Source organism: Oncorhynchus nerka, linkage group LG9b, assembly GCF_034236695.1.
Source record: "Oncorhynchus nerka isolate Pitt River linkage group LG9b, Oner_Uvic_2.0, whole genome shotgun sequence".
Lineage (NCBI taxonomy): Eukaryota > Metazoa > Chordata > Actinopteri > Salmoniformes > Salmonidae > Oncorhynchus > Oncorhynchus nerka.
This window is the reverse complement of record NC_088424.1, coordinates 140448-152483: the sequence shown is the minus strand read 5'-3', so window position 1 is coordinate 152483 and position 12036 is coordinate 140448. Positions and strand designations below refer to the sequence as shown.

The 12036-nt window shown below is 42.6% G+C and overlaps 1 protein-coding gene across 3 annotated transcripts in view; it reads right to left on the bottom strand.

Moving 5' to 3' along the window:
- LOC115114219 (microtubule-associated serine/threonine-protein kinase 3-like) overlaps positions 1–12036 on the bottom strand; it is a 56139-nt gene that overhangs the window by 15015 nt on the left and 29088 nt on the right. For all 3 annotated transcript variants that reach the window (XM_029642291.2, XM_029642290.2, XM_029642292.2), the window contains 12 exons: positions 5821–5922; positions 5369–5501; positions 4946–5016; positions 4597–4682; positions 3110–3318; positions 2531–2669; positions 2178–2310; positions 1830–1995; positions 1316–1417; positions 889–1011; positions 552–670; positions 78–259 (listed from right to left, as the gene is read on the bottom strand). In XM_029642291.2, the coding sequence (XP_029498151.1) occupies positions 78–259; positions 552–670; positions 889–1011; positions 1316–1417; positions 1830–1995; positions 2178–2310; positions 2531–2669; positions 3110–3318; positions 4597–4682; positions 4946–5016; positions 5369–5501; positions 5821–5922 (1565 nt within the window). The remainder of the gene's footprint in view (positions 1–77; positions 260–551; positions 671–888; positions 1012–1315; positions 1418–1829; positions 1996–2177; positions 2311–2530; positions 2670–3109; positions 3319–4596; positions 4683–4945; positions 5017–5368; positions 5502–5820; positions 5923–12036) is intronic.

The following is a 12036-nucleotide window of genomic DNA, read 5'->3' as shown; positions in this document are numbered from 1 at the left end:
ACTACGCTCATAACTTCACACAAAACATAGTGTAGTCTGAGTGCTGTGTTAATGTACCAAGGGCCTTCATCACTCACCTTCCTCGGTGTCCCTCAGTCCTCCGGTCCCCGCTGGCCCCCTGTTTGTGTCCCTCTTCTGGGGATAGGAAACTCCTCCCCTCCCACCTCCCCATCTTCTCCTCACTGTGGCTGCGCTCTGACGACGACAGGCTATGATTGGATGGCGTGGAGGTGGACAGGTGCTCCGTGCTGCTGTACACCTGGGGGGTACAAAGAGGTCAGAGGTGAAAAAACAAGCATGACCTAATAAAAAATTATTAACCACAGGTTATTTCAGTAGAGCTGTTTGCAGGGGAAGTCATTACAGTGAGACTTTTGCACGAAGGGATGAGTTACTTTTCAGTTTACAAATATTTTTTGTATTTCGTCCCAACAAACTAAAACATGATGATTTTACAAGGGGCAGTGTTGCAAGGAGTATTCTTGAGTAAAATATATGTTCGGCATACTCTAAATCTAAACGATATGAACAAACATTGGGTCATTTCCCACCTTGCTAAAGCGATGTGCCACAGAGGAGAATTGCTTGAGCTCCAGGGACGTGTCTTCATCACAGGTTTCGTCATCATCATCATCATCTGAGCCCAGGTGACTGTACCGCTCAGATCGGGCTGGAGAGCAACACAGACACACATTACAGTAGTCAGTAGCCCACACACTCATCGAGCGCAGAGAAGGTTTATGTACACCGCACTTATGACCAATATTAGGCTGGGGGGGGGGGGGGGTGTAAGGATCATAGAGCTGTGTTCACAGGCAACTTCTACCTTCACTGTCTTACACAACATTTAAATACTCCAAAATGAGAGAGGTAAAGGTCGCCACCTACTGTCAAAGTAGCTGGTGTCGTCCTCAGTCTCCAGTTGAGGGATAAACTCTGCTTTCTGTCGTAACAGTCCGTTCCAGTCCAGACCCACAAAGAACATGTGCATCTTGACCTCTGGTGTCCCCCCTGGGAGTACCATAGGGATAAATGATTTAAATCAAACCAAGTAATCAATATGGGTAATATAGTCAAACCCACATCACGTTAGGTGGTGCTTTTTTGATGAATCTCATCAAACCATCTCTAATAAAAACAATCATGACATTGAAATACATTTCAGTGAAAAATACAATGATTTGTATTTATCCATAAACATCATGGTAGCATCCACAGTGACGTAGAAATGCTCTCGAAACATTCCTAAATCTTATTGACAATAAATGTGAATCCAAAATGACAAATGAAGGCAGCAATAAAGAGGCCCACCCACCAGTCCCGAGGCGGTCCAGAGGGCTTTGCCTCAGCAGCCTGGTGATCAGGTCCTGGGCATCAGCAGGCAGGGCATCCTCCCCCTCAGGCCAGATGATGTCATCTGTGAAACACACACATTTCCTGAATACCATATCATCTGAATTACACACAATACAACATGAAACATTTGACAATGATTCAAAACGGACTGGTAGGTGGGAACTGTGATATTGATAACGGGAACTTCATCTTGACATTGGTGACTAGATGTTTGAAAGACATCTGCCCATCCCAGAGTAAGAAAAATTAGAGGGTGTGTTTGGATCACAGTTTTTTTGCACCACGCAACAGAGGCAATCCATGGCAAAAGACAGGAGGTGCTTGTAGAGCCTATTCATTGAATTAACTTGACCAGTCAGAGCCATGTTACCCTAGCCTGGAGAAACCAGAGCGAACGATTAAAAACAGTAAACATAGCATTCAGTCTAATTTAACCAGGCTAACGTTTCCCCCATTCAGGAGATGACTCTCACCATTGACCACCTGTCCGAAGAGCTGTTCGGGTGTGTCTCCGAAGAAAGGCACGCAGCCCACCAGGAACTCATAGAGGATGATGCCCATAGCCCACCAGTCCACCGGCTTCCCATAGCCTTGCCTCAGGATCACCTCTGGAGCAATGTACTCCGGTGTACCACACACCTGGGACAGAGAACCAGAAGGGAGGATTTAAGAATGGGCAATGGACAAGAGAGAGAGAGAGTATAAGTCAGGTAGCTAAACAGAATGAGAAGGTATGAGACTGACAAGACAGTTGTAGAGGACATTCGAAACCAATTAAGACAAACATTTAGAGAAGGAGGACAGAGAAATGGAGAGCTCACCTGCTTGTCTATAAACTCCCTTGTGTCCTTTTCAATGTGTTCCTCATACAGATTGGTGGTCATGTTCATCAGGCCGATCTTTGACAGACCAAAGTCAGTCAGCTTGATGTGGCCCATGGATGTGATCAGCAAACTACACAGGAAGAAAATGCATTAGAAAACAATAGTTTACAAAACAAACAAACAGAAGTTGATGCTGGATAGTGAACAATGCAGAACGAAGCCTTGGTGTAAATGTATTTATTTTTTAATCCAGAATGTTTATGTTATACACATGAACACAAAGTAGAATACACACTGCCATTAATGTATAATATGAGCAGGACACCTGGCTAGTCAGGTTCCAGACTCACTTGTCAGGTTTCAGGTCTCTGTGTACGATGCCGTAGTTGTGGAGGTACTCCAGTGCCAAGACAGTCTCTGCAAAGTACATCCTGGTCATGTCCACTGGCAGTGGGCCAATGTTTTTCAACAGGTTGGCACAGTCCCCACCTGAGGAGGAAGACGGCACGCCAACAGACTGTGTAAAAGGCTGGCAAGCAACGACCATGAGAACCTGATTTGATTTGTGTGCTGCCGAGACTTGAATTTGAACTGCAAGGCAGCAGAGTTACACCTGCTATAACAGTTTGTGGTCTGACAATCATTTCAACTCATCTCCGCCTTGGGCTTCTTCGACACCCAAAAGAGTGAATTTTGAGTCATTACGTTTAGAATATGTGGGTCGAGGGAGGGTAAGGTGGTGTTCTGACGCACGGTCATGCTCCAGAACCATAAAGTAGTACCGTCTCTAAAATCAATATGTAGCATCTGAGTGTGTGTGTGTGTGTGACCGTGTGCATCTTGTATGTCATTCCAGTGTATCCTTCCCCTGCCATATACATTATGTCTGTGTGAGTCTGCAGGGGTGTACATCTACATTAAGAACCTACCTTCTACATACTCCATGACCATACAGAGGTGTCTGCGCGTCTCGAAGGAGCAGAACATGGAGACGACGAAGGGGTTCTCGGCGAAGGTCAGGATGTCCCGCTCCACAAATACCTGCTGGATCTGGTTCCTCAGCATCAGGTTCTGACGGTTGATCTTCTTCATGGCAAAACGCTGCCGGGTCTCCCTGTGCCTCACCAGGAACACGGCACTGCGGCCGTGGAAAAGGAGAGCGAAGGGCAGACCGAGAGAGGGAGAGAAAGAAAATTAGAAGAAAAAGTCAGTTACTTCAGTGCTTCTTATAACAGCCTTAAATGACTTCTTCTGCACTGATGTGAGAGTACAACCAGTAAGCATCAATCGTATTGCTTTTGCCATATTGTGTAGTGGAGATGAGGAAGCGGTCTTCTGTAAAACTATGAAAAGACACAGGCCCTTTTCAGAAACAGCCCCTGGTCACCTTTGGAGATCTGAGAGGATTGGACAAGCAGGGTGTACACTACACAACTTTCTAAATCCTAACGTCGCTGAGCCTCTCGCATCAAAACGACTGTCTTTCCGGTCGTTTGTTGTTGTTTTTTGTCTCGCCAACGTAGCGGTGCGCACACTCAACGATGTGGCACAGACGGCATCAGACGCCACAAGATTCCTCACTTGAGCGTGAGGATTGTCAATGCCACGCGGTCTCGCGAAAAACAATCGAATCACATTGAACGAGCGGTGGCTCGAAGCGGCCTCAAAACGTTTTCAGTCAGACATTCACGCTCGCCATACAGAGTAAATGTTTCTAGCTAATATTTCTTATTGAATAACATTTGCTTGTGAACAGAGCTACAACGATTCGACACTTTGGCAAAAGGCAAGTGCAGACGCATACTAGTTATAGTCGTCGCTCCTGCGTCTACGCATTCTGGGTGACGCGAAACAATATCATCATCATCATCATTTCACTGGCGAGCTCTCATTGCTATTGCTGATCACCATTCTCAAAACTTGTCGTTGCACATCTCACCCTACAAGAACATTGCGGACTTTGTGCCGATAAATCAAGCGCGTTTGAAAATAAACATCGGGAAGTCCGGGACTGCTCAAAGACGGGATTGGTAGCCCTCAGATTGGGTCTCTGGCCTGCTCACAATAAATGAGCGCCTGTGACGGCCGCGTGCCTCGAGTAAGCAACGACATGGGTATTTTGTCTCCGATCTCAAAAACTTGTCTGGGATAGCTAAATCAGGGCCAAAAATCGTATAGTGTACACCCAGCTTAATATGGCGCAGTTGGTCCACTGTCAACATATTTGAACAGGCATTTGGCCAGTTGGTCATTAACATTGGCGTGGTATTTGTTGAAGAAATGTCATTCTGGCATTTTAGCCAACTGTATGGCAGCACACGCATTCAAGATATCCTCTTTCTGTTTCACTTCTGCGTTCTGCACACTCAGATTCTCAAAAAAGACAGATCGCTACAAACGAAGAGCTCGTACTCACCCATAGGCCCCGTTACTGATGAGCTTGAGGGTGTCAAAGTCGCTCTCAACTGGTTTCCTGCGAGAAGGAGCGCAGGCTGCCCGGTTCTGAGACACAAAATTGAAGAACAAAGCAATTTCTCCTGAACACATTTGCCAGGTCCAAACGATTAAACATGCCGTGTAATTGCCAGAGTATGTGTTCTATCATTTTTTTTAAAGAACTTTAACTGTCTTCTATGCATCTCATCTAAAGCCAAGCGAATTCTATAATGTGCACGTTCATGCTATAGACATACACAGTACACGCTACACTAATACATAGCTTAGCGGAACTTATCCTGCAGTGAAAGTGTTCCTGGTTGCCTTACCTCCCCAGTGTCGTCAGAGTCTCTGCAGGCCGCTCCGTGACCAGGGCAGGTCTGCTCCAGATGGACCATGTCTACAGTACAACATTGGGAGAGAGAATGGTCAGGCACCAAACAAGACTGAAACCTGTTGAGATTACCTAGACAATACGAAAAACTCCTTTACTGTAGCAAATGTTTTAAAACGTTTTATCGTGCATGCCCAGATGAACATGACCCATGCCATCCTCACAAATGTCACCATTCCGCAACTCGGTGCGATCACAAGTTGATCTATTGCACATTATATTCAGAGACGACATGGGAGAATCAAAAACAGGTAGGCGCACCTTTTCAACAGGTAGCCGCTTGGCCAGGTTTTAAAATAACCCTAAAGTGCTTCATATTAAAAGAGATTGTGATAGAGGAAGCCCCACGGTACTGTACCTTCCAGAGGGTCTCTGGTGAGGCCCAGCTGGCTGATGATGTAGCGGGGGATGTCTGTCTTGATGACCTGGCCCACCTTGGCATGGTCCTCTGCTGCCTCTAGACGGTGCAAGAACTCCTCTGGGTTAAACTCCTATTGGTGGTGTAAAGATCATAGGAATATTGGCTGTTACGATTCACGTTACATAGGTCGATGTACACCAGGGTTTTTAGCGTTATAACCCTGTAACAAGCTAGTGAGTACACTTCGTGGTGGAGTACTTAAGTCTAGCGCTCAAAGTACTTAACCTACGAGAAATGTTTTAACATCAGAGGCTGGACAAAAACGTATTGTGGATGTTACGCATCATATTAGTTGTGTTGGTTAGCAATTGCTTTAGGAGCACCACTTCCTGAAATGGGCGAATAACAAAAGAAGAAAAAAAAACTGTTTATGATTGTTGGAATCTTACCAGACACTCCAGTAACCTGGCTGGCCTGGAGATAATGATGAGTATCTTCTTCACTAGCTTGATGATGACGGTCACTTCCTCACTGTCTGACCGCTCATACGCCTGATGACCATGACAAGAACAATACAGAACCTTATATGCCTGGTATATGCCATAGGCAGCAGGAATATCAATTCAAACTATATTTGTCACATGTAGACCTGACCATGAAACTTACAAGCCCTTAACTCTTTCTTGAACTCCACTGTTGGTTAAGAAAATATTTACCAAATAAAAAGTGAAACAATTATTTTAAAAAGTAGCCTAGCGGTTAGAGCGTTGAGCCAATGGTCACTAGTTCGAATCCCTGAGAAGACTAGGTGAAAATCTGTCCCCTTGAGCAAGATACCTAAATGCTCCAGGGTCACTGTTGATAATGTCTGACCCTGGCAGCATCCCCACTATGAGGGTGTTGGGATATGCAAAAAAAACATAATTGACACATGCGTATAATACAAACTTGTACATAAGCACCCAGCAAAACATAATAATAAGTTATGACACCACTGCGATACATTGGTATGGAACTCCATAGAAGCATTACAAAATAATTGGTTATAAATGTCAGTGGCTTAGTCTGTATAGTAACGATAATCAAATAGAACACTTACAGTATAACTAATTCTTTCATAATCAAATAACCAGACTGTTCTCGCTTAAAAAAAGGGTCAAGCTGCAATTGCTACATTCATTTCTTGACTTATAAATTAACGATATATATCCATTGATTCTCGAAGACGAACTTGTGAATGCCTCATGAGCTTAGTTCAACTGTTGCACCCCATCAGAACCCAAAATCTAAGTTTGTAATTGTCTTTTCTTTAAATGATGTAATTGTAAACAAACACTGTATAGCATCAAAACATATTGGGAGGTCATGGCAACCATAGCGCCGTCTAGGAATTTTAAAGTGGTTACATTTCTCCAGCCCCATCCCTGATCTTCGTTATGGTTTGAACCGCAGATTGACCCTTAAAAGATTTGAGTCAACGAGGTTTTTGAACTGCTCCTTATTAGTAAAATCGATTGGTAGTTGGCTTAGTATTCACCGTTTCAAGTTATTACAAATGTGGCAGAAATAGCTCTGAATCATGTGTAAGGCATGAGACCGGCAATCATCTTTCTGAAAAATCTAAAGTTACAGTCGATGCTTTGACAAATGGTGATTGTGATAGGGGATACTGAGGAGCCTGCAACACCGTCTAACGAGAAAGTACAACAACGTGTACGAACAATGACAGGGTTGCGTAATACTCTAATTCCGTCTAGGATGTGACGCTTTTTTTTTTTGAAGAGAGGGTACATCCTTGGTCTTGGGACAAAAACAAACCATAAGAGGACTGAATGAACTCTGATGCGTCCTATATTTGAAAAATGTATGACATACAAGGGAAAACTATGCCAAAAAACTAACAGCAGAAAATAAAACCAAGCCATTGTATGGACAGCAATGATTAAGCATTGGTCCTATGGAAAGTCAGGCAATGAGCCCTACTTACGGAATTACATCTAAGACTGGAGAGATCCATTTGGCAGGCGCCAACTAATGGTCTAGAATCAAAGCACAGCGAGGACCTACAGTATCAAATAACCAATTCCAAGCTATTGTTCTCAATACACAGGAGGCTTTAAAAAAGTGTAAATCAATAACCAGGATTCGAGCCTACTTTTTAATGCGCTTAAAGTACATACATTTGGAAAGTATTCAGAATCCTTTACTTTGTTACGTTAGTCTTATTCAAAAAAAAAAAAAACATCTACACACAATAGCCCATAATGACAAGGTGAACAGGTTCAGAAATGTTGTTTGCAAATGTATTAAAAACTTTAAAAATAAATAACTTAGTTAAATACGTGTTGGAGTCCACCTGTCATAAATTCAATTGATTGGACATGATTTGGAAAGGCACACACCTGTCTATATAAAAAGGTCCCACGGTTGACAGTGCATGTCAGAGCAAAAACTAAGCCATGAGGTCGAAGGAATTGTCCGTAGAGCTCCGAGATAGGATTGTGTCGAGGCACAGATGTGGGGAATGGTACAATAAATTCTGCAGCATTGAAGGTCCCTATGAACACATTCTTAAATGGAATATGTTTGGAACCATCAATACTCTCCCTATAGCTCACTGGCCGGGCAAACTGAGCAATCGGGGGAGAAGAGTCTTGGTCAGGGAGGTGACCAAGAATCCGATGGTCACTGACAGAGCTCCAGAGTTCCTTTGGAGATGGGAGAACCTTCCAGAAGGACAACCATCTCTGCAGCACTCAGCCAATCAGGCCTTTATGGTAGAGTGGCCAGATAGAAGCTACTTCTCAGTAAAACAATTTTTTTTAAAAATAAAAACAGGCCACTAAGAGTTTGCCAAAAGGCACCTCACATCATGATAAACAAGATTCTCTGGTCTGAAAAAAACTAAATTGAACTCTTTGGCCTGAATGCATAGAGTCACTTCTGGAGTAAACCTGGCACCATCCCTATGGTAAAGCTTCGTGGTGGCAGCATCATGCTGTGGGGATGTTTCTCAGCGGCGGGGACTGGGAGAGGGGAAGGTTAACAGAGCATAGTACAGAGAGCTCCTTGATGAAAATCTGCTCTAGCGCACTCAGGACCTCAGACGGTTCACCTTCCATCAGGACAACGACCCTAAGCACACAGCCAAGATAACGCAGGAGTGGCTTTGGGATAAGTCTCTGAATGTCCTTGAGTTGCCCAGCTAGAGCCTGGACTTTAACCCGATCGAACAGCTCGAGACCTGAAAATAGCTGTGCAGTGCCACTCCCCAGCTAACCTGACAGAGCTTGAGAGGATCTGCAGAGAAGAATGGGAGAAACTCCCCAAATACATGTGTGCCAAGCTTGTAGCGTCGTACCCAAGAAGACTTGATGCTGTAATCACTGCCAAAGGTGCTTCAACAAAGTACTGAGTAAAAGGGTCTGAATACTTATATAAATGTGATAGCTAATTTTTAATACATTTGCAGAAATGTCTAAAACTGTTTGCTTTGTCATTATGGGGTAGTGTGTGTGTAGATCGATTAAATTGTTCCCCCCCCCCCACCCTCAATTTTAGAGTAAGGCTATTGCGTATCAAAATGTGGAAAAAGGGGTCTGAATACTTTCCGAATGCACTGTATCAGATAAAACAACAAATGTCGGTAAACGTTCCTGATGTCGACCAAACAAATAAGATAGGAAAGGTGGGATATATTTGTGTGTCTAAAATTATGTAAGAATAGGCAGTAAAACCATTGATGCGCAAATATGAATATAATAACCATCAACGTAAACATGTCGTAATGGCAGGACCACACAACACGGGAAAACATGCAGTTTCTTAGGATACAGACTACGTAAATTATGAACTTCACAGGGTAGTGGAAGTGTATGGCGATGAGCTTTATGCTCTTTTCCAATACATATTGAGGGTCTTATTCTGGTGACATAAAATGCTCTGCTGCAGTTTGACAAATTAAAATAGGTCTTGCTCTTTTGTCCACATTATTAATAATAATCTCATACATGATGGCGCCTGAGGGGATGGCTGCCATTTTATTGGCTCGTAACCAACCATACTATTTTGTTTGTAACTTTTTTTTAACATTAGTTTTTATTAAAGAGCACATAAAGAATACGTACCATACATACACAACTTATCTTTGCTGTCTTTACTAAGGAGAGTAGTTACATTCACATGTTAAGGGTACATTTAGGCTGTATAGAGCACATTTTTCAAGATTCTGAATAAGTATACCACTTGGATTAAGCCACGCAAAAACAAACAAAAGCCCATAAATGACAGAATAAGACACGTACGATATGTCAGGAACTCTGACCAGACACCTTTGTACCTATGCTGTCTATGTTGCAAGATTGATGTAATTCTCTCCATGTCAGCAAGTTCCCCGCATAGACCTAACCACATCTTTTGAGGGTGCATTGCTCATTTTTCCAGCATTTTGTTACGTTTCCTTGCTGCTGCTGCGAAAAGATAATCTTGCAATTTAAGTGGAGAGGATTAGAGTTCCACAGGAACAATACCTAGGAGGAGATAACATGGGTCCGGTTGAATAATAATAACTGTGATGTCCTGAATAACATTGAGAATTTAAGACCAAAAATACTATTTTCGGCCAAAATATGTGATAAAGTACCCATTTGTCAACACGGAAAAGTTTAAAGTTTCAGGGCTCATAAAAAACGATGTAATACTTTGAATTGAAACTCCCATGCAGTGGCTTTATATAGTGTTTTCCATACATTTCCCCAACTCTCCTCTGCATCTGCAATTCAACCTGCCATGAGTTCCTAAGATTATCTAAAAATACATGTTGGCATGTTAAAGATATTGTGATAAAAATGTGAAAATGGTTCCAATGTTTTCCCCTTGATAAAGTGATTCAAATCATCTCGTCAATAGGTGTAATTGGCTCGGCCATTTAAAAAAAAAATCCTTTAACAATTAATGGCCTTACCTGAAGGTAACTATATATATAAAAATTGAGCCTTTGAATAGTTAAGAGACTCTACAAAGCCCTCTTTTCCCATTCCCTAAATCCTTGGGACATAATTAGCAGGGAGAAAGGCTGGGTTGTGAAATATAGGCACGTGTCTAGAAATGTCATTACTCAGTTTATATTGGCGTTGAACCTCCCTCCATGTCTTCAATGTAAGAGTAATAATTGGCTTTTGTTTAATCCGGTCCATAGAAATAGGGTCTGCTATAAAGAGAAGACAACGGAAGTTTACATACACTTAGGTTGGAGTCATTAAAACTCGTTTTTCAACCACTCCACACATTTCTTGTTAACAAACTACAGTTTTGGCAAGTCGGTTAGGACATCTACTTTGCGCATGACAAGTCATTTTTCCACCAATTGTTAACAGATTATTTCACTGTATCACAAATCCAGTGGGTCAGACGTTTACATACAGTATGTTGACTGCCTTTAAACAGCTTGGAAAATACCAGAAAATTATGTCATGGTTTTAGAAGCTTCTGACTGACTCAAATGATGTCAATTGGCCTATTGGATGTGTACCTGTGGATGTATTTCAAGGCCTACCTTCACACTCAATGCCTCTGCTTGACAACAGGTGAAAAACCAAAATAAATCAGACAAGAACTCAAAAGAAAAAAAAAAATTGTAGACAAGTCTGGTTTGACATGGGCCCTCAAAAAAGAACAGCGGCTGATGTTCTATCCTGCCGGTACAGTATATAACCCGCCAGCTGTATGTTATGTTCTCGATCAGCCCCACGACTCGGTGAAACATAAGATATTACAGTATTTAATGTCCCGTTGGTAGGATATACGTGCTTTCAGTTCGTCCCGTTTATTTTCCAGCGATTGAACGTTAGCTAACAGTACTGACGGTAAAGGCAGATTAGTCACTCGTCGCCCGATCGCTTTCCGCAAAAAATGTTACTCCAGCGAATGATGGGGATGAGGGCCTGTTCGAGTGTTGAGTATATCCTTCCCGTCCGACTCATTAAAGAAATATAATTTGTCCAAGTCAAGGTGAGTAATCGCTGTTCTGATGTCCAGAAGCTCTTTTCGGTCATAAGCGACGGTAGCAGAAACATTACGAAGAAAATAAATTACAAAGGGACTTCCTGCATAGAACTCTGGGGAAAGGCTGTGTGCTGATCAAGTTCTGACAATTTTGGCCTAAGTTAAAAGTACATATTTGACCTAAATCAGACTAGCAATGAGTAAGGGTAAGTATTCAAGTGAACGACGGCACCAAAGAGAAGATAATCCGCTATGCTCACCGTGTTCAACACCGAGCCCAACTCCACGAGGTGGTGGAGGCCACCATCACAGCCGAAACAGTAATGGCAGAGGTTCACCTCTCATGGCAGAAATGAAGTTCGACGATTAACAGCCACCTCACTTGGAAAAATGCAAAACCCTATCGATGGCATAAAGGCTACTCTAGAGATAAATGATATGAAGTATCCTGTACATAAGAGGCTGAGACAAACGATTCCAAATATATACAAGTGCTACATCATGCTATAAAATTAACGTTTGTAAAACTATTGCTGTAATGCACCCTCAAGTGTCAAAGACAACTATGCATTTAACCTGTAATGGCTGCGATCCGTGTACAGGGATCAACATCAGGGGAAATTTCAGTGACAACTAAAAATACAACGCCGTAACATTACACA